This window comes from Protomyctophum bolini (genome assembly GCF_963924005.1).
Source record: "Protomyctophum bolini genome assembly, chromosome: 3".
Lineage (NCBI taxonomy): Eukaryota > Metazoa > Chordata > Actinopteri > Myctophiformes > Myctophidae > Protomyctophum > Protomyctophum bolini.
This window is the reverse complement of record NC_137864.1, coordinates 21,801,342-21,823,459: the sequence shown is the minus strand read 5'-3', so window position 1 is coordinate 21,823,459 and position 22,118 is coordinate 21,801,342. Positions and strand designations below refer to the sequence as shown.

Below are 22,118 nucleotides of genomic sequence, written 5' to 3'. Positions count from 1 at the left end.
GTTTTTGTCACTTGCTGAAAATAGCCGATCTACAAGCCTACGAGCTTGTAGATCTGCTATTTTCAGCATGCAACTAATTGTGAAATTACTTCTACTGGATCTCTTGTCCACTAGTCCCTTCCTAACATTTTAGTCTAGTTTTTATTTGTGGACGGAATTGTCAGTATATTTAGTCTTAGTTTTAGTCATCATAGCTTAGTTTGTATTAAAGTTTCCATTTAGTTTCCATCAGTGGAAAAAGGTAGTCGACGAATATTTTTCGTCATTTTGTCGATTTTGTCATTTTGTCATTTTGTCGATTTTGTCGTTTTAGTCGACAAAATCAACACTGATTTACAGCAGGTTTGGGGCAACCACCTTGATCTACACACCATGCATGGGCAACTGGCGGCCCCCGGGGGCCACATGCAGCCCTCACCTTCACTCACTTAACGCGGCCCGCAAGTTCATATTGGAATACTGATATATATTATTGGTTTCAGCTGTTACAATTCCAAACATGCAACCATGACCCGCTTTACTTACTTCAGTCTGATATTAGTAGCTTACTAGTATTCAAAAGTTATTGTCTTTTTTTATGTCCAATGTATTGCATTTAGTATAAGTGTATTTTACATTAAATACAATTTTGACTTTTCAGCAAAAAAAACTACTTGTCTTACCTATGTGTCATTCATTTGAAATCACTGAATCATTATTTGTTAGGTTTTATTGTAACATTATTGACTTCTTATGCTTATATTATTCTAATTAGCAGCTCGTTATAAGACATGAAAGCAACGGTGGTTTTCACTGTCTGGCATTGACCACGTCGCCAGCCTCAGGAAAAACAGCCAATTAAAGATGGAGTGCCGTGATTTTTGTACTTTTTCTGTTTTGCATGTGTCTATGGAGTTAACATTACTCTAATATACGTCCAGGTGTTGTTATACTATTCAAATAGGTCTTCCCTGTGTATTTTTGGTTTCTTCCTGAAAGCTGAAAGCCTTTGAGTCAAAAGGCCCAATAACACCATTTTAGTGACATCATAACCCTAACCCCTCCACCATTATCATACAACAACAGCTGTGGGCGAGGCTTAAGTTCAGGTGGGTGGTGCTAAGGTGAAAACCAGGTATACTTAATGAACTGGTGGGTGTTGGCCACATAAAAACATAATTTTAACACTTTCTGTACACTTTTTTGAAAGAAATCTTCCTCCTAGTATAATAATACCTGATGACCATGTTTTAGGGGGGGGGGACACGGCACTACATCTTTAAGTGACCATGTGCCCTACATAAAAGGTCGCCCACCCACCCCTTGATTATCAATATTATTATTAGGACGGGCCCCGTTTCATAAAGTTCTCTCAGGGATGATACATGTCGTTGACCTCCATGGCCGTGCTCGTCGTCCTCGGGAGGGAGTTAGTGAGTGGAGGAGGAGGAGGAGTGGCTTCAAACACGGTGCCACGGCTCAGAGCGCGTGTTTGGTGGTTGTCGTTGGGTTGGACCGCGGCTCCCGGGAGAGAGGCCGGGTTCTGACCAGAGCTCTCCAGGCCAACAGGGGCAGCGTTATTGCCGTCAGGAAGCATTCCAGAGTTTGGTTGTGCTGGCTGCAGGGAGGCTCCCGCCTCAGAGGGCAGCAGACCCGCTGCATGGGGTAGACCCAAGCTGGGCCGTCCTGAGTTGGGTAGTAGGTTGGCATTTACTGGCACGTTCACCGCTGCTGCACTGGGCAAAAACATGCCCACCTGGCTCAGTCTAGCTGCCACCTGTATAACAGAGAAGCCATTGTATTTTAATATTTTTTATTTATTTTATATTTTAGAGTTAGTGTCGAAGTATCGTTGAGGAAAGACGTTGAACCCCTAATTGCTCCCGATGTGCAGTTTGGTGCCTTGCATGGTTTTCTCCGCCATCGGTGTGTGAATGTGTGTGTGAATGGGTGAATGTAATGCACACTCGTAAGGTGTATGAATGTGTGTGTGAATGTAATGCACAATCTATGTGAAGTGCCTTGGATAAAGACGCTATATAAATGCACCATTAAATGCACCATTATATGAGTTATATGAGTTTAAATGCACCATTATATGAGTTTAAATAAAGTGCTGCCTGGGTTTATTGAGTTCAGTGAGTTCATTGTCTTTCAACAAACGCACGTACGATAAAGATCTTGGCTGTGTTGTGTTACCTCAAGTTCCTCAGAGCTGAGACCGCCAAATTGCGAAGTCTAATTGACAAAGACAAAAGAAACATCTTCAGCCAGAAATAGCATAAGAATAGTTGAACAGCTTTATTGCTTAGATATGTCTTCAGTTTGCTACAGCATGTCTGTTCGGGTGTGGTCACACCCCCAACTGGAATTTTACCTCTGCGGGAGGATTCTGCCAATGCTTTTCAATGGGAATGAAATGGGGATATTTATGGATTTCTTCCAAAAAAAAAAGAAAAAACCTCTGTTCCCGTTGAAAAGCATTGGCAGGATCTGCCCGAGCTCATAGCAGACTTGTGACCCCAGCCCTGGGGAGGGGGGGGGGGGGGGGGGGTTAGCCCCCTCTGGTGGAGGCTTAGCTCCCCTCCAAACAAGCCCAATTGACTGACTTCAAGACAAGATCCATTAGCCCCCGCTCTGAATAGCCAGCCACCAGTCACAATTTTCTGGAGCCGTCACTGCCCCCAGCCTTAATCTAACTCTGAGAGTCTTTTTCCAGTGTGTAATTCCATAGCCACTTTTCATTTTGTTGCTTTATAATAATTATGTACTGCAGCTATAAAACACTCTGGAAATGAGAGTCTGCTAAAGTTTCTTACTTACTACTAGTGATAACATACTGACGTTGTATTTACCATTGGTTGCCGAAACATGTATAAGATTTGATGATGATTCTGTGGATGAAAAACAGACGTGAAAGTAATTATTTCAGGAAAAACAAAAACAGAACAAAAAAGATGCTGAGGATGTTTTAGCCAAAGATAATTTGGTCTAGTATACAGTGGTTTTCAATCAGTGGCCCGGGGACTGCCAGTGGTCGTTGAAGGGGTTACAGGTGGTCCCCAGCTAAATGATGGAGAGTTGCTAACCGAAGTGACCCTTATAGATCTTTAACTCTTGAGAGCATACGCTCAAGAGTTGAATTATTGTTCAAATCTGAAACAATAATCTTAGTCTACAAAATTAGAGAATGTGGAAGAATTGTTATTTGGATGCCTGTTGTCTCCCTTAATGGTACGAACATCAATACAGCATGGATTTGTGGACAGAAACTTATCCAACAATAACAAATTATTCTTACATTTTGGGTCTGATAGGCTAAATGTCATCAAATGGTGGTGCGTGGCTCAAATTCCCAAAATAAATAATGGGCCTTGATATGAAAAGGGTTGAAAACCACTGCTCTAATAGACTAGATTTCCTCTTCAGTTCATGAGCACTAGTTTAGTGGCATGGAGTGAGGTTTCTCAAACCTAAACCTACCTGCTGCCCCTCAGGTGGTTGGTGTGTGTTGGCTGCGGCAGCAGCACCCGTGGGTCCTGAGGGCGTTCTTTCTGCAGGAGGTGCCACCGGACTGACTGCGGGTAGATTTGGGGGACTTTGGGGGACTTGGGGTGACTGGAAAATCATGGGGAATCCATATGGGTTGTACTGTAAGAGAAACACAATTTTTGTTTTATTTTCTCTTTTTGCAATTCAACCATTTAAAAAATATTTAAATTCTTTAGAATTCTTGAATTTCCGTCTTTGCAACATGAGAACATCCAGGGAAGTAGATTTCTTCATAATGTATAATATGTTGGCACTATAAATCATTTGCCAGAAAACATGCTGTCACGAAACAATCTGTGAGTCTCGATCTCAGAGTCATAAATCAAAGCATATATCTGATGTAAACAAAATACTTGGAACAGTTTTGATGTCAGAAGTCCCCCCCCGCCCGCCCCAACAAATAAAGCAACTGTTATGACAGCCCTGCCAAGAGTTTAGCAAACAGATATTGGGGAAGAAATAGAGAGGCGCCTCAGGCAAGATTTCACAGTTTATGGAGTTCACTTGAGGCTTAGGAGAAAAAACCACACATACTGTACATGTTTCAGTGCTGTACACTTAACGATCCGTTTTACTGCTTGCGTCGTTTTTATTATATCAATAAAAGTGTCAATAGCTTCTCACCAACTGATTCCCTTGTGGAGGTGAGAACACTGCAGGGTAGTATCCATAGGGAGAGAACATCTGTGGAAGAAAGATCACAGACACCAAATGGTACAAAAATGGTAATAATTATTTTGGACAGACACATTTGTTTTTCTGTTCTTATTGTACTGTTAATGTAAATGTTGTTATAGGTTTGTGGGTTTGTTCACCAACATTGATCATGCAAATCATAAAATGCAGTACACATTTTATGATTTCTATTGTGATGTTTTTGCCTGGACCCTGCAGGAAGAATAGTCTCCACTATGGTATAGATAACTAAACTAAACTACTGTAGTCATTATGTTTAAGTTGACATGTACAAGGCTTGGTTTGATTTGTATACAGTATTAGCATATTGAGTATATTCTTAGAAATGGAAGACAGACAATTGTTTATGATTGATGATGCTGATTTATATATAGGCCTATCTCATACCATAGGCTGCTGCTGCTGCTGCTGCTGCTGTGTTGGCAGGCTTGCCCGTGGTGGAGGTCCCTGGAGGTTTGGCTGGTAGGGCATCATCAGCTGAACTCCTCCGTGTTGAACCCAGGGCTGGTGGTGGGGCAGCGCCGGCAGCAGGAACTGCGTCCCACCTTGGGGTCCTATACCCTGCTGCTGTTGAGTTAGTCCAGGCTGCAGGGGTGGTGGTTGCTGCTGCTGCACGTTAGGCTGGATCTGGACCAGGATCTGGGGGGCAGGTTTGTAGCTCGAGGCCTGATCCACCGCGGGCGGAAGGTTCTGAGCTGGGACGTGTGTTTGCTGCGCAAGACCCGTATCTGGAGTTACCTGCACAGACATTGACCCGATGATGTAGGTGTTATTCAGGTAGATCTGTGGTTTTCAACCAGTGGTCCGGGGACCACCAATGGTCCTTGAGAGAGTTCCAGGGTGGTCCCCAGTTAAACTTAAATGATGGAAGAGTTGATAACCAAAAGGACCCTTAGGCCTATAGATAATTAACTCTTGAGAGCATGAAATGAAACCAAATGGACCCACGTTTCATTTTTACGCTCTCAAGAGTTAAATTATTGTTAAACACCTGCATTACTTAATTTGCAAGAAGTCTACACAAATTGAGAATGTGGAAGAATTGTTATTTTGATCAACGTTTGCCTGTTATCTCTCCAAATGGATGGTGTCGCATCAATACAACAGAGTTGTGCATGGACAAGTTAACATGATCTTCCATTAAAATATAAGCCAAGTGAGAGGCTAAATGTCATCAAATGGTGGTCTGTGGATCAAATGCAGAATGAATAATGGACCTTGACATGAAAAGGGTTGAAAAACCACTGAGGTAGATCATAGTAAAAGTGGTCATTAGGTGCAGCACGCACATCCCAGGCTAATTCAACGGGTGCTCGAACAAAAAAGAACAGACTGCAAAGGAAAATAAGTCTGCAAAAAAAGCTTTTTTACCAAGGCGGGGTAAAAAAAGTTTTTTGGGGAGCTTTCAAAACGTTGTGCAGACTTATATTCTTTCTTTTGTAGAGTATCCACACAGCAAAACCCGGACCCGGAAGACCCATGATAATAATGGGTCTATTGTCACACTCTCACTCTCACATTTAAATCACACATGTATGATGAGGTTATAAGAAATAAATAAATACATATACTGGTTTAGATAATAAATAATATGGCTACATACCGGTATTGTTGACACTGTCATAGCGAGACATGTCAATATGACTGTCACAATCATCTCCGAAACCTTCCTGAAATTGAAATGTCTTGAATTGTGTTAAACCAATCTGAATGTTATAAGACTTCTAAACATATACAGCCTGGAAAGACGTGCACTTCAATCAAATGAAACTGTGTGTGTGCAAGTGGACGGTGCCTTATGAACTTGCACTTGGACTAAAGCAACCAATCACGCAATGGCAAAAAAAACACGTCAAATTAGACTCATCTTGCTTGACATAGACAATGTCATGACATTTTGGTTCATAGACAATCCACTGATTACCCTAAATTGTCTGTTTTCCTTTGGTAATGCAGTAATGTCTAGAAAGGCCTACAGTAGCTGGGCTGGTGGTTTTCCTATTATCGAGAATACATCATGTGTGGCTGATGTGTCATTGTCTCACGACTGTAATTATGGTCAACACAAACGTGTGCACTGCATGCACAGTGAACCGGTGAAAAGGAAATCCTCAAAGATGGAAGAAAATCGGCATACTAGCGCACAAATCTACTGAAGAGAAGTAGATGTGGAGGCATACTATAATGAGAAGAGTCAGTGGCCGTTTTGAACAATATCACAGGAAATGTGTCTTTTATGAAAGAAGGTACTGCATAGACTATAGACAACTAAGTGATACGATATCAGATAAGAGCAGTGGATTTAGTTGCGTTGCTTAATCTGATAAGATTTACAGCCATGGAGGTATAATTAAATGTCTGCACTGAATAAAGCAGTCAACAACAAACCCATTTCAAGTACAGTAGCCTATAGGGTATGTGTGACATATAAAAAAACAAGGCCTTCAATTTGACTTAAAAGGTGCATGCTTATGCATGTGGATATATGTGTGAGAGCTAGGTAAGAGGTTGACGCACATACACATGCCCACACTTGCACCATGTCAGACATTCAGTCTGTAGTGCAGTGCACCAGGCTTGATTTATAGTGTGTTCCACGCTGCATTATCAACATCGAGCAGATCTACAAAGCTCACGTGTTGTGAACTTGTCGATAATGTATTATTGTCAGTGGCCAGACACCGGTGCATACCTATAGTATAAATCAGACATTAATGTCTGAGGGTTTGAACTTTGAAGTGACCCAGATTCACAGACTATAGGGCAAAGTGATGACCGTGTCACTTTCATGGGTTGGGTCACACACACCCGCCTTACGTGTGTTTAACTTGATTGTGCAGAGATTATATAGCAGTGCACTAGATGGCAGACGTAAGCTATCAATATTTACAGCTGGTGCATCCCATCATCAATCAAAGAATGCTCATTGGGTGGTAACACTGTTGGCTAATTTTATGTCAGAGGTCATTCAGACTGCTGCCATTTTTACCAGAATTTCCAGCCAGCGTTGATTTTGCCAGCAAATTTATATTTTAGTTTAGTCATAAATTAAATTAGTCATATTTTAGTCATCTGAAATGTTTTAGTGTTAGTCTAGTTTTAGTTGACTAAATAGCCTATCATAACATTTTAGTCAACTAAATCTACAGTTGATTTAATCAACTACAATGTATTTTTGGCGTGCCTTGATTCCGTCGTAATGGCTGGTTTTACACTTGCTGAAGATAGTAGATCTGCTATTTTCAGCATGCAAGTGTAAAATGACTTATCCTGGATCTCTAGTCCAAGAGTGACTAGTCCGTTAGTCTAGTTTTTATTTGTTGACGAACTTGTCAATATATTTAGTCTTAGTTTTAGTCATCATATCTTAGTTTTCATTTAGTTTCCATTTAGTTTAACGAAATCAACACTGTCTCGAGCATCAAGAATCAAGAGGGTTTATTTGTCACAATTCATACAGGTACAAAAGCAGGACAAATGCTAGTGCGGCATGAAGGTCAAGACAAGACACAAAAACAATAATACTGGATGTGATACAAAAAAATAAAGTATACAAATTTAAAAAAGGAAAATAATAAAAATACAATTAGTGCAGGGTTCTCGTTCTATACAATATGGTGGTCATATACTAAATTCCAGCTCTTATAGCAACATGTATTTCAAATTAAGGTGCACATGGGGGAGTTCGAGGCTGCTGTTTTACTTTTGCATTTTCATTTATATTAAACAAGCATTTCCAAAGTAACAATTGACTCTACAAATTAGGGGAAAAAATACATTCTTTAATATCAGCTGGTTACATAACAAGTTGAGTAGTTTGATGACGCAAAACATGAAAACAGAATCGTTTGATATTGTCTTATTTCTTGCTTACTGTAAATCACTCTGGATTAAGGACTGCTAAATGCCTAAATTGTAAATTGTAAGACTATTAATTTTCACACAAATCAGCTCAGAAGGCCGGGGCCCTCAGAAGACATGCTCCTAGCTGTCTCAAAGAGCTATTGTGATTGATAGATAGATAGATAGATGTCTGGGAGCTGAGTCAGGGTGACTGTGCAATACACAGCAAAGCGTTGCTGGTGAACCAACCATAAAGCCATGGGTATTATGGGATCAGCGCTGATCCTATTCCTAATCTGAGTTCATCCGGTGATAGTGGTGTGTGCGAGCCCCACTGGGTGGATATTATCCTGGGCTGTCGTCAGCAACTAGGTGTAACACCACCGCCGCCCTCACTAAGACTAACATAGAGATATAAACCCTATAATCATGAACGTCCTGACTCAATGTTTATTATACTGATCCTTTGCAGTATCATGTTGTGTGCATTCCTTGGATTTTTCTCATCAGATAATAAATAATACATCACCATCGTAACGATCAACCGAGAAAGAAAATTATGGGGGGGACGGGGACGAGATCAACATGAAATAAATCACCATGCACAAAACATTTTGACTGACATTTGTGACCTTTTTGACTGGATCCCTGGCTATAGCGCTATGAGAGCACGGCATACAGTGTTACACAAAGAACATGCGGAAAAAGTGAAACATGACACCTAGATAAAACCAGTGCAGTCAAACACCATTTACAGTACATTGCAGGGACATGCACACATAGACATCAAAGGGGGCTTCAGCCCCTGCCCTTTTACCCGTCTGTAAAAACAACTGCCCTTTCTAGACCACGAGTGCAGCATTTACTACGATGAAAGAAATGCAAATGCCACTCCTTTCCATGCCATGCCGGAAGGCAGCATTCAGGAGAATTGCTTTTTTTTCCTGAAGTCTCCTGAACTTGAACACAATATTTTGCTTTGAACAAAGTTGTTTATAAATCCATGTCGTACACACCGCATCTCCACTAACTAAAGAGTGCTGGGTTGCGCCCCGAAAATAGCTGATCTACAAGCTCTCAGCGCGACACGTTGAGAGCTTGTAGATCGGCTATTTTCGCTACTTTTGTCCAAAAGTGCAGGCCCTGCCCCTCTATAACGCTCTCTGCACGTCCCTGGTACATATAGTTTCATTGAATACCCAAGTGTTGTAGCTGAGATGTATCAGTTGTCTCCTCTGGGCTCAGTTGACGGTCAGTTATCTCCTCTGGGCTCAGTGACGGGGGCTGCTGTGGTCGGTGGTATTGGTGGTGGTGGTGGTGGTGGCTGCGGGGCTGGAGGAGGCTGCGGTACTGGGGGTGGAGGAACGGGTACGGGTGGTGGTGGTGGTACTGGTGGTGGTACTGGTGGTAGTACTGGTGGTAGTACTGGTGGTCGCGGTGGCCAAAAACCAGGAGGCCAGTAGGGGAAAGGAAATGTTGGGACGCGGAAGACATACAATTTCTGTGACGAACAAGAGAGAAAAAAGTTAAACGTATATATTTGATATTTCTGATTGTACAGTTTATTTATTTTTGTGTTATTGTTATTATTGTAAAAATTATAAAATACCTCATCGCTGTGGCTGTCAGAACTACTACTGCTACGCACATGTCGACCGGAATTCTGCAATAAAAACAAATCTGAAATCACACTTTTTTCCCATCTGAAATCACACTTTTTTGCTACTCCAACGTGTTTAGACGAGACCTCTGGGAGAGAGCTAAAACAGGGATTATGCTATACTTACTGTCACATGGCAATTAATAAGGACAATCATCAGCAGAATTAACTTCATCGTGTTCTTGAAACTGCAAAAAATGAAAAAAAATTAAATTCTTTGAGATTAAAATTACCGGCGCAATCTTCCAAATGAAAACTCTAACCGTATCATAGAATAATAGAACACAGTAGTAGTTTACAAGAAATCTCTAAAATAATAAAATGTCCTGTACGTTACCTTGCGGCTGATCCTTAATGAGAACTCCATTTGCTTTTGAACAGCTACCGTATGTGTTCATTGTAGCTTTCGTATCTAACATTCAAAGTGCTGTTACTTCATCTCGGATGTGGGTAGACTAGACTCATGACAACCTCTGTGTACATAATCCAGATAGGTGGGAACGCTGTCCTGATCAATGGTGGCGTTTTGAAACATATCCTGTTCATAATCCCGGTAGATTTGCAACCGATTCTGACACATGTACGAATGTTGTGTCTTGTGTGAATGACTGTTGACAAATGACTAACAACATGCACAGACTATTTGTTACAGGAGGCTTACACGCACGCACACACGCACACAGGATCATTTGGAGAGGAAATTCTACCAGTGGGAGCTGAATAAACAGTATCACTAAATCATAATTTCATAATCTATATACTATTGAACCATAGCAACAACACAATACAATCCTTAGTGTTCATTTAATTAATTCGTTATTAAGGGGGGGGGGGGGGGGGGGGATGAATATGAATACCAAAAGTTAAATAAAAAAAACTCCCAGAGTGAAATTAACAGTGCTTAAGAGCACATTCACTATAGTATTGCTCAATATGAAAACTAGACAAGAGACATCAAAATGCATGTTGACATGTTCTTTAATATTACATTCAAAGATGTTAAACAAGTATTGTTTTTACAAGTCATCACTTCATTGTGCTCCTATCTATCGCCCACCAGGAGGAGGAGGAGGAGGTGGTGGAGGAGGTGGGGGTGGTGGAGGAGGTGGAGGAGGAGGGGGAGGTGGAGGTGGTGGAGGGGGAGGTGGAGGTGGGGGTGGGGGTGGGGGTGGGGGTGGTGGAGGAGGTGGAGGAGGAGGAGGAGGAGGAGGAGGAGGAGGAGGTGGAGGAGCCGGAGGAAAGAATCGTCGAAACATGAGCAGGCGTAGGAATGATTGCTGAAAAGAAAAGAGAAAACAAGATGGGATTATATGACCGTCAACTCCAGCAAAGATGAGGTTGATGACATTGTAATGTGATATAGAACCATCCGCGACCACAACTCACCTCTTCGCTTGAACTTGAACGCTTCACGATGACATGACCGGTGTCACCATCGGCCTTAAAATAAAGAAATATTGTTAAAAAATAACCTTTTGCATGTCAAGGACCCCCAGAATCATCTGAATTTGGCCGCGGAGCTCCATTTTCAAGATTTGAGTTAAAAACATTCGCTCTGAAAGAATATGTATAGGCTATTCAGATTTGCGACACATTTTCAAGATTTTTCAAAAATAGCAGATCTACAAGCTCGTAGTGCGGCACTCGATGCCACGCTATGAGCTTTTAGATATATCTAGCCTACATATCATTGTTGTGATGTCTGGTACATTGGGAAAAGGCTTAGTTAGTTACCTCACAGCTGGAGAGAAGGATGAGGAAGCTGACAAGAGCGAGTATCTTCACTCCAAATAACTGCATCTAAAAAATAAAACAAAGACAAAAACATCATCAAAGAAAACTCTCAAAAAGATAGTTTGTAATGAAACCGATATTATTTATTGCCTAAAGTAAACCATAGCCTACCTTCTTGACTGTCGCAGTATAACTCTCCTTTCAAAGTCCTTGATTTCAGTCTGTTGTCATCGATTAATGCAAGTCCAATATTAAGACCAGCATATATATATTGCCGTTCAGCCAATCACAATTCATATTATAAATCAAGTTTATATACAGTATTTTGCAATTTGTTTGCTATTGTATGTTTGCTTTTTGTCTGAGTGCAATATGTAACTGCGTGGTTTTGCAAAACAAGATTCAGAGACACTTATTAATCCATGTGTAGCCACAGAGATGACCATTAAGAGGATTGGTTTACAGTTGCATGCCATGACCAGTTGTGTATCTTTATGTGACCGATAACATTTTAAAAATAGTTGTGGATGTTGCTCAAAATGATACTGCAGAATTATGTGGGTCCAAATTAAGTTCCAAACACTGCATCATAATGCCCACAAGCATTATAAGCATGTACATTACAGTACCAGATATGTCTTAATGTTGACCATGAACAAGTCTGTGAAATAGCTGCGGCCATAATTATTGCATGCTGCACAAATTAGGGATGCGCCGATCAATCGGTTGCCGATCGATCGGTGGCCGATCACCGATCGATCGGATCGGATCGGCCGTGCAAAATCCACCGATCCGCGAAACCGATCTCCAAAGCAAAAATCTGCGCCGTTTACATCCAAAAATAATGTGTCACTTTCTCGGTTCTGCACCGCTTAATGGAGAAGTATAGCACTGGCAGCGCAACGAATACCCCCCCCCCCCACACACACACACACACACCCCAGGGAGGGAGGGGGGAGAGAGAGAGAAAAGAGAGAGAAAGAGCGAGAAAGAGCACGCACGTCTTCACCCCAGCGAGGGAGGGAGACGGAGATAAAGGGACAGAGCTCATCATCTCCAGTCCAGTAGTTAGCAAAGGGAGCTAAGTGCTAACTATAATCCAAATTGTTAGACAAGTAGTGTGCCCTGGCCTGACACAACTTTCTTAGAAATGTGCATGTTGCAGCCAGCCACTGATGCATTTCACGGTTTTCGGGAGGGCGGGGGGGGCAGTCGGTTTGGGGGGGTTCCCGACGGCTGCGCGTCGCTTCCTCCTCTGACAGAGGGGAGGCGAGTAAGCGACACAGTCAGAAGCCCCCTTTGTTCAATCGAAGGCCCCCTCACTCAGACACACAACGTGTGTTGTTACGTGTGAATGCTACAGAATTATATAAGTCACCACTTTTGGTGTGACACACAGCTTCTGTTTCTGTTTACAATGCGTTGTCAACACGTGTTGAGTTGACAAAGATTGACAGATTTCGGATAAGACTGATAGTTTATCCGTTAGTAATTAGGCTGAGGCACACAGAATCACACTACTTTTGGATTTATTGGGATTGGCTTTTTGGGGAAAAGAGGGGGAGGAGGTGATCAAGCAGCTCCACAAGACCACAACATATTTGGTAGGCTCAAGGCTGCATTTATTTTCCTTTTTTTTCTCTCGAGGGTGCATGGGATGATGGGAGCCCCTCCAGCAGGCTAGGGAGCTCCGCTCAGGCTAGCGGAAAATGACCGCGGGCGCGGGTTGCCAGGTTTTTTTATAAGTAAAAAAAAAAAAGAAAAAAAATTAAATTAAAATTAAATTAAAAAAATTATTAAAAAAGATCGGGATCGGGATCGGAATCGGCCGATCTTTTTAAAAAAGATCGGTGATCGGGATCGGCCCCCAAAAACGTGATCGGAGCATCCCTAGCACAAATATATAATGAAATAATGTTTATTTTAGTTTTTAGCACTTTCTAACTTTTAACTGCAGGAAATATACCAACTTTGCAAAGTCTGTGTCTCAAAAATTAACACAGACAATTATCATTTTGCGCTATTCTTTATTTGTACTCAAATAAAGAAACTCATAATGAGATAGACTCATATCACTTATTCAAGAACATTTCCGCATCACGCCATTACGTTGTGTTTCCTCTAGCGTCCTGGAGGAGGTAGGGGTGGTGGGGGGGCCCACGCCTGGAGATACGGTTGGTAGTAAAGCATGCGTAGGTATCTGTAGTAGCGCTAGAGGGGTGGAAAAAACGCCATACGTTTGTAATAGCAAACTACCACAAAACACAAATAAGATGCAGCTTTGAGCTTTCAAGGATGTTTAAGCAGACTGCACACAATCATGAAAATGCTGACCTTGTAACCGGAACGCTTCTCAATGACATGATCGTGGTCACGATCATCCGCCTTTAAAAAGCATGCAGAATCAATGAGTTACAATGTGATGCAATCATCCTATCAATGAGTTACAATGTGATGCAATCATCCTATCAATGAGTTACAATGTGATGCAATCATCCTATCAATGAGTTACACTGTGATGCAATCATCCTATCAATGAGTTACACTGTGATGCAATCATCCTATCAATGAGTTACACTGTGATGCAATCATCCTATCAATGAGTTACACTGTGATAATCATCCTATCAATGAGTTACACTGTGATGCAATCATCCTATCAATGAGTTACACTGTGATGCAATCATCCTATCAATGAGTTACACTGTGATGCAATCATCCTATCAATGAGTTACACTGTGATGCAATCATCCTATCAATGAGTTACACTGTGATGCAATCATCCTATCAATGAGTTACAATGTGATGCAATCATCCTATCAATGAGTTACACTGTGATGCAATCATCCTATCAATGAGTTACAATGTGATGCAATCATCCTATCAATGAGTTACACTGTGATGCAATCATCCTATCAATGAGTTACACTGTGATGCAATCATCCTATCAATGAGTTACCATGTGATGCAATCATCCTATCAATGAGTTACACTGTGATGCAATCATCCTATCAATGAGTTACAATGTGATGCAATCATCCTATCAATGAGTTACAATGTGATGCAATCATCCTATCAATGAGTTACAATGTGATGCAATCATCCTATCAATGAGTTACAATGTGATGCAATCATCCTATCAATGAGTTACAATGTGATGCAATCATCCTATCAATGAGTTACAATGTGATGCAATCATCCTATCAATGAGTTACACTGTGATGCAATCATCCTATCAATGAGTTACAATGTGATGCAATCATCCTATCAATGAGTTACACTGTGATGCAATCATCCTATCAATGAGTTACACTGTGATGCAATCATCCTATCAATGAGTTACACTGTGATGCAATCATCCTATCAATGAGTTACACTGTGATGCAATCATCCTATCAATGAGTTACACTGTGATGCAATCATCCTATCAATGAGTTACACTGTGATGCAATCATCCTATCAATGAGTTACACTGTGATGCAATCATCCTATCAAGGGTCATCATCGCCATATGGTGGCCTGTATATATATGTATAAAATATTTAACCAATGGAAAGTAGTAAAAAGTGCTTTGGACAAAACCTCTTAACTCCATTGAACCCTCAAATGTCTGCTAAAGCAACTGACTCCACCACATCTCCCCCTCTCATGGAAGTAATTGACAATATATAAAGTCACAACACTATATAACTCTGATGAGGCTGTATTGCTTTGTTTTAAAAACACAAGGTTTTCTTAATTTCCTGAAAAATGTATATTTTTCATTTCCTGAAAAAATTACATTTTGAAGTTATGAGGTTTCCTCCCGACAGAAGAGATATAGAGCATGTCTGAAATAAATGTCTGAAATTGACATACCGTATATGAATTTAATGCATGTACATGTAACATATAGGTGTAATGTTAGAGTCCACAGAAGTGAACCTTTCAAGCCTGTTTTCTCAACTCGCTCTTTCGCTGCAAGACATCACTATAAGCCATATCTCCAAAACTGGTGGGTCAAACTGAACAACCAATATGTCAATTTGAAGCTATGATTGCCTGATTTCATATGACAAGAAATAAAATAAAAAGTAGCCTCTGTCAGAAACGGTCACAAAAGTTGTCCTTGTTGTCATGTCCCATGGGCCATAAGTCTCACCTCACAGCTGGACAGAAGTATGAGGAAGCCAACAAGAGCAAGAATCTTCACTCCAAATAACTGCATCTAAAAAAAGAGAACATTTAGCACAGGCACAATATATATATTAACATTATTAGACATAGAAATCTAATGTGGAATATCTAATATATTATGCTCCCCCCCTCTCTCTCTCTCTCTCTCTCTCTCTCTCTCTCTCTCTCTCCTTGTACGACCATAGCCTACACAATAGATGAAAATGAAAATGGAACAACCCTTCAAATTATGATGTAGAATAAAGTATAATGTCACTAATATATTACCTTCTTTATTATAGCAGTGTTCTGATCTGATTTAAAAATCCTTCTATTCAGAGTTTTGGTATACTCAACAACGGAAGTCTAAGTTTGTCCACAATTATTCGGGACAGCATTTATATAGTGTCTTTCAGCCAATCACATTTATTATTTTATGTGTTATTGTGTTATTTTTGGCCTTGCAAAACAGACAGATAAGTGTCGAAGTAGCTTTTTAATCCATTTTCAGCCACAGGCAGGAGTTAGAAAGTATTAAGAGCATTGGTGTATGGTTACATGCCATGTGGATGACCACTCATGTGTCTCGTGACTTATATAACATTTAAAAATACTGTATTTATTGCTATCAACCAAAATGTAGTTATGGGTGTCAGCAGCCTCAAAAACCTACACATCACTGGAACCTTATTTATATTTTTAATGCTATAAACTGCATTTTATTTCCATTTTCTACACTTGTATCAACAAGAAGATGTACAGCATATAATACACAAAAACAAGATCTACAAATGCAGACAGACAACAACATGTAGCCTATCTTAAAAGTTCTTTATTGTACATATTTATTGAAATTCATTATTTGATTCTGATATTAAAATAATGTTTCAAACAAAGATCATGATCATTTCATGGCCACTTCAGAGCAGCGTGTATTAAATCTCATGGAGTTACAGAGAGCAATTAAGAATTACTGAATAAATAAACTGACTGATACGTTTTAGAAATAGTGTGGAAATGTTGCTGTAAAATCTACATAGACGTGATATGGGTGTGCACTGCAACGCATGATATTACACATCGAATACCAATAATGGATGCCCAGCTTACTTCACCAGCATGCACTCAGGCAAAGGTATCTGAAATATAGCATCACACCACAGGTGACTGGACGCTGCTCAGGCATTTTAACGCTCTATTTAATTTAATTTTAATAACAGAAACCTGCATTTATTTACTCTTTTACTGCTGTACAAGTCTTGTACAGGCGATGGAATATTTAGTTGTAGTTGTGCGGTGCCATAGTTGGGCGGCGGTGGCTCAGGGATAGAGTTGCCGAATGGCAATCGCAAGGTTGCCAGTTTGAACCCACGCTCCCCCAGAGTTGTGTTGAAGAGTCCTTGAGCAAGATGCTGAACCCCAAATTGCTCCTGATTGGCACTTTGCATGGTTTCCGCCGCCATCGGTGTATGAATGGGTGAATGTGTGTGAATGGGTGAATGTAATGCACAATCTATGTAAAGCGCGGATAAAAGGCGCTATATTAATGCACCATTTACCATTTATATTTGCAAATGTATTTTTATGTTGGCCAACTGTATACTTAGGCTACTGTAATTGAACCTTGTTCTCATTGCATTACAGAAAACCTGTTTTAAACGCAATGTATCATGCTTGCAGCATTCAATCACAATCAAATTGGAAACATTGTGTTCAGGGCTCAGCGGTGAGATTCCCAGAAGTAATTAAAGACCCAATCAATTTTCTCCATAGATAATTGTATTATCTGCTACTGGACAAGTGGGGCATGCATTCCTAACTTCCCTCCTCGGGAACGAAGCCAGTGGGGAATACATGCCCCACCTGTTTATGCAACACCTGTTGCATTTTGTTTGTCAGAAGCCGACACAAGTGTTTCACACCCCCACAAGGAGTGCAGTGCCCAGTGTCCAGTCTGTCGGATCGCCGGTTGTCCAGAACCAGCTCGGACTCTGGACAGGGCCCAAATCCAGATCACCCCTAGATCTCCATATATGGAGCTGGTCTGTTCTGACATCACAATGGTGTTCTGGCATCGCCCTTTATTAGCCAATTGATCACACCTGAGCACCCCCCAACGGGCACTGTGCTATAGTTTGCATAATGGGCCAGGTCCTGATTAGTCCCTCACTACTTCGGAGGGAGTGAAAATAAATGGATTTAATCGAAAGACAGAGAAAGATACGAGAGAGAAATTGAGAGATCGACATTTTTTGTTGAATCAGTACATTTTGTAGACAGTTCAATTCCAGAGATAATTCTCTGAAAGCCTGGCAATATGGTTTCATATTATAGACATGCCAAAAACTACTTAATTACATTTTTTATAGCTGAGACTAAAACATGTAATATGACATTAACATAAAATGCACTCTTACTTAGTTACTGATGTATTAATACATTTTGTATTTTTTACACATTTCTAATTGCTTGATTTCCATAAAAATGTCCACTCTTATTATGTACTTGTCTTGTACCTATATCAACATGAAATCAATAATCACAAACAAAATACAATTCGTACTGGATCCCTGACAAGCACAATGAGAGCAGCCATGCAGGGCATACAAATACAAATAAATAAAACACTGATTCAAATTCAACAAAGGTCATGGTTTCAAGCATCTCCTCTCGGATCGGTCACAGGGGCAGCTGTGGTGACGACATGGGGAGGTACAGGTGGGTTTACTGGTGGTGGTGGTGGTGCTGCTGTGGTGACAACAGGGGGAGGTACAGGTGGGTTTACTGGTGGTGGTGCTGCTGTGGTGACGACAGGGGGAGGTACAGGTGGGTTTACTGGTGGTGGTGCTGCTGTGGTGACGACAGGGGGAGGTACAGGTGGGTTTACTGGTGGTGGTGCTGCTGTGGTGACGACAGGGGGAGGTACAGGTGGGTTTACTGGTCGTGGCCAAAAACCAGGCCAGAAGGGGCGGAAACATTTTGGCACACGGAATCTGTAGGAATCTGTGCTCTATAGTGGGCAAAAGAAAACATTTTTACACGTCTTTCCATTGTGTCTTCTTGCATTGTTTGATTTGATTGTTTGATATTTTTTTATTGTTTTATCCCTTTTCACCTCATCACTGTCAGAATTATTTATACGCACATGTCGACCAGAATTCTGCAACAAAACGGTTTTTGGATTCTGATATATTTTTTCTTTCATTTATTCTATAAGAGAGGGCAAAGTCTAGAATGATTCTACTTACAGTCGCACAGCAACCAATGAGGACGATCGCCAGCAGCATAAACTTCATCGTGTTCTTGAAACTGAAAAACAAAATGTTAATTCTTTTGAGAATTCCTCATCATTAATCGTTATTTTTCCACTGAAAAACATAGAACACAATACCAGAACACACAATAAGCATGAATACATTTTCACATAATGTAAGCTCTAACCTTGAAAGTGTGATCTCACAATGTGTCCAGAATCACGACAAACCTCTGTATAAATAATGCAGATGAAGGCGTGAACATTATCCAGCTTACTTACTGGTGTTTTGAAACATCCTGTTCGTAATAGATTTGCAACAGATGCTGACACATGGATGCATTTACCTAGTCACTAATCCTAATATTTCCCCCTCAATGGGTTGAGCAATTATTGAGCTTGCACATGGACTATTACATGTCATGGGGAAGACCGTTCTTCTCCCCAAACTTAAGCTGCTGTTTATTAGCGTTTATTGAGATACAGAGTTGTACTGGGGCACTTTTTCACACACACCACACGCCAACAGGATGAGGGCAACCCGGTTCTGGTGAGCCTGCCTTATTTTTTATGATTTTACGATTATGATTTCCTGTTTTTTTTGCTATATAGAAGTGTATATTTGTAGGTCTCTAAATGATGAAGTGAACAAGGTGGACCCTCTTGTAAACAAGTGTAATGCTTTATTGGGTCGTCCACTCACAGTTAACAGTTTTTTGTATTAGTTGTGCTTGAACTGTAATTCTACGAACTGTTAATAAATACTTCAATCAATCAATCAATCAATCAATCAAATTTCCAAAAACCTCACAACTTTATACACAAAGACAACAAAGTGTTTCTTAATGTTCTTTATTGTATTCACTAATATTAAGTTAGTGTTTCACACTTATTTCCCATGTGGAGGTGGTGGAGGTGATACAGGGGGTTGGTGGTAGTGATTGATGGTGGTGATAGTGATGGTGGATTGTGGTTGTGTTGGGTCTTAACCCAACAACCACCAATAGTAATAATAATACAGCCATTCCTATGGAAGAAAAACAAAATATGTATAAACAATAAACGTATATAACTTTTAACTTATGTACGTGACACAACTATCCTTTGCATGCATATATACTGCAGCTCATAGACTCACCTCACTCGAACGCTTCTCAATGACATGATGATGATCGGGGTGTGGAGCAGCCTTCAAAACCAAAGCAAACACATTGTTACGTCATTGCAGTACCATCATGTTATGATAAATTCCAAAATGTCCTCGTTTAATATATCTGGTACATTGCATTGGCAAAGTCTTACCAAACAGCTGGAGAGAAGCGCCAGGAAGACAGCAAGAGCAATAAGAACCGCTCCAAATGATCCCATGATCCTGGTGGTATAAATAAGAATCAGAATCAGCCTAAGCTATATATATATATTAAAAAAAAACATATTTACACATGCAATAGCAGTGGCTATAGCTGTGCAATTAAGGAATCAATAAAACCTGAAAGTACTAAATTATTATACCCTGACTGGTATTTAAGGATGATCATACGGTACCTTCTTGAATGGTGTCGTGCAACTCAGTTCCCAAGTCTTGAATGTGCTTATTAGTAGTCATCAATGCAAGTCTCAATACGGTAGCCCATATATATATATACACAGTGTCTTTCAGCCAATCAAAGTTTGAATTAATGCGGTTTATATCTTTTGCAATGTAGTAGCTGGGTGTTATAGTGAGTTGTCTGGTTGAAACTGCAACCTTGTAACACAAATAATGCTTGAGCAGCTTATTACAACCTCATGGAGTTACAGAGAGCAATTAAACATTACAGTTGTTATGGCTGCAGAGACACATAACAATGCTGCCCCAGGCATTACAAAACAATGCATGCCGTGTATTGTTTGTGTCCATTTGCTTTTGTACATGTGTAAAGTGCATGTACACTTAAGTACTAGTAAGTAGGAAGTATTTAAACAAATATTCATACCAGGAATTCCTGGTATGAATATATAGCCTGATAGCCCATAATTCTGTACACCCCCAGAGGTGCTGGACATTATGAAATAATTCATGTGAAAATATCCCATACATAAATGCACCCACAATGGGCATTTTATTTTTATTTAATTTCATTCTCACATGTCCCCAGGAATGGGTGGACCAAAGCAGAAGTTCCCAAATCTTTGGACAAAACCTCTTAACTCCATTGGGCCCTCAAAGTGTCTGCTAAAGCAACTATAAATCCACCACCTCTCCCACCTCTTTCATGTCAAGGACCGCCAAATTGACACTAAATTAGCCCCAGGGACTGACATTTGAAAATATATGCCAGGGACCCCCATAAGAGAAGATTTTGTTTACGACACTATAGCAGTGATTCTCAACCATTTTAATTTCAAGGACGCCCGGTTTGACAAGCATTAGGCTTTATACCCCGCCCCTCACATTAAAACTATTCACTCATATCTCTCAATATAATTAGACAGAAACACCAAAATAATACCACGTGTTCTTTATTGCATTCAGAATATTAAACCACATAGGCACGATATGTTTTGTCACAGTGCAACTACTCAGATGTATAGAGCGTACCAAAATGTCCTTGAGGGGGCGTCAACATATGTGTCACGTAGCGGGTAGTGGCCGCCATACTTGTTCAACAAAGTATAACGTTAAACAAAGTATCTAAGTACAGCCGTGTTTGTTCACGCAGTTTCCTTGTCCTTGTAAGGTATTTGGGCCCAAAGTTATTTCTATCTATCCTGGTGTTGGTTCACTATGTTGTTGCCAAGAACGAGCTCTATGCTGAGTGATGTGGGCTACAGTTTAAAGCCCACACGAATGGCGCCGCTTGCTTTTCAGATGCCTCCCCCCCCTCTTGGTGACGTACACGTTTTTATACCCTATAGGACCCAATTTACAAAACAGCACAGCAGGTCAGATGTGTGATATATTCTCCAAAAACACTGAACACATGGAATGCGGGAGAGAATTAATGCAGGGACGCTAGGAGAACAACACAATAACAACATCTAAGATCTGGCAGGGAACACAATAAGGTACTGAGGGTTTAAATAGACACAGGGTTAAAGGAAAATTCCATGCTCTTTCTTAAAGTTGTTACATCCCCACCAAAGAGGTGTTATTTTTATGCAAAAACGCATTATTTCCCCTACCATAAGCCCTCAATGAATTGAATTGAATTCATTTTTTTTTTGTATATCTCTTCATAATGTAAATAGTAAGCAAGCGGCACAC

The 22,118-nt window shown here is 40.6% G+C and overlaps 4 protein-coding genes and 2 long non-coding RNA genes across 6 annotated transcripts; all 6 read right to left on the bottom strand.

Annotated features, from left to right (window-relative positions):
• Window positions 1–312: 312 nt before the first annotated feature.
• On the bottom strand, window positions 313–5,987 carry ambn (ameloblastin). Its single transcript, XM_080759979.1, has 7 exons — window positions 5,831–5,987; window positions 4,615–4,965; window positions 4,156–4,215; window positions 3,463–3,630; window positions 2,835–2,873; window positions 2,179–2,217; window positions 313–1,756 (listed from the first exon to the last, which is right to left on the bottom strand). Exons 1-7 carry the CDS (start codon window positions 5,882–5,884, stop codon window positions 1,352–1,354), a joined length of 1,116 nt encoding a protein of 371 aa, XP_080616105.1. The 5' UTR covers window positions 5,885–5,987; the 3' UTR covers window positions 313–1,351.
• A 1,661-nt stretch (window positions 5,988–7,648) lies between these two features.
• Window positions 7,649–10,222, bottom strand: LOC308313086 (uncharacterized protein). Its single transcript, XM_080759992.1, has 4 exons — window positions 10,068–10,222; window positions 9,858–9,918; window positions 9,680–9,733; window positions 7,649–9,571 (listed from the first exon to the last, which is right to left on the bottom strand). Exons 3-4 carry the CDS (start codon window positions 9,718–9,720, stop codon window positions 9,259–9,261), a joined length of 354 nt encoding a protein of 117 aa, XP_080616118.1. The 5' UTR covers window positions 9,721–9,733; window positions 9,858–9,918; window positions 10,068–10,222; the 3' UTR covers window positions 7,649–9,258.
• Window positions 10,223–10,776: 554 nt separating this feature from the next.
• LOC308312351 (uncharacterized protein) lies at window positions 10,777–11,690 on the bottom strand (the record flags this gene model as incomplete). The annotated part of the gene is made up of 4 exons (XM_080758956.1): window positions 11,636–11,690; window positions 11,465–11,530; window positions 11,117–11,170; window positions 10,777–11,007 (listed from the first exon to the last, which is right to left on the bottom strand). Exons 2-4 carry the CDS (start codon window positions 11,528–11,530, stop codon window positions 10,777–10,779), a joined length of 351 nt encoding a protein of 116 aa, XP_080615082.1. The 5' UTR covers window positions 11,636–11,690.
• A 1,850-nt stretch (window positions 11,691–13,540) lies between these two features.
• LOC308313091 lies at window positions 13,541–15,982 on the bottom strand. The gene is made up of 4 exons (XR_013963843.1): window positions 15,907–15,982; window positions 15,605–15,670; window positions 13,799–13,849; window positions 13,541–13,675 (listed from the first exon to the last, which is right to left on the bottom strand). It is a non-coding gene; the product is annotated as an uncharacterized lncRNA (long non-coding RNA).
• Window positions 15,983–18,133: 2,151 nt separating this feature from the next.
• Window positions 18,134–19,065, bottom strand: LOC308313085 (uncharacterized protein). The gene is made up of 3 exons (XM_080759991.1): window positions 19,060–19,065; window positions 18,867–18,927; window positions 18,134–18,628 (listed from the first exon to the last, which is right to left on the bottom strand). The coding sequence occupies exons 2-3, from the start codon at window positions 18,912–18,914 to the stop codon at window positions 18,275–18,277; spliced, it is 402 nt and encodes a 133-aa protein (XP_080616117.1). The 5' UTR covers window positions 18,915–18,927; window positions 19,060–19,065; the 3' UTR covers window positions 18,134–18,274.
• Window positions 19,066–19,737: 672 nt separating this feature from the next.
• LOC308313090 lies at window positions 19,738–20,473 on the bottom strand. The gene is made up of 4 exons (XR_013963842.1): window positions 20,417–20,473; window positions 20,174–20,243; window positions 20,010–20,060; window positions 19,738–19,898 (listed from the first exon to the last, which is right to left on the bottom strand). It is a non-coding gene; the product is annotated as an uncharacterized lncRNA (long non-coding RNA).
• Window positions 20,474–22,118: the final 1,645 nt, after the last annotated feature.

Coding starts and splice junctions, on each gene's coding strand:
- LOC308313086 (XM_080759992.1), bottom strand. CDS start 9,720: ATGTGCGTAGCAGTAGTAGTTCTGACAGCCACAGCGATGAG. Junction 9,572..9,679: donor CTGACAGCCACAGCGATGAG/GTATTTTATAAT, acceptor TGTTCGTCACAG/AAATTGTATGTCTTCCGCGT.
- LOC308313085 (XM_080759991.1), bottom strand. CDS start 18,914: ATGAAGTTTATGCTGCTGGCGATCGTCCTCATTGGTTGCTGTGCGACT. Junction 18,629..18,866: donor TCATTGGTTGCTGTGCGACT/GTAAGTAGAATC, acceptor TGCCCACTATAG/AGCACAGATTCCTACAGATT.
- ambn (XM_080759979.1), bottom strand. CDS start 5,884: ATGATTGTGACAGTCATATTGACATGTCTCGCTATGACAGTGTCAACA. Junction 4,216..4,614: donor AGCAGCAGCAGCAGCCTATG/GTATGAGATAGG, acceptor TTTCTTCCACAG/ATGTTCTCTCCCTATGGATA. Junction 2,218..2,834: donor ACATGTTTCGGCAACCAATG/GTAAATACAACG, acceptor TTTGTCAATTAG/ACTTCGCAATTTGGCGGTCT.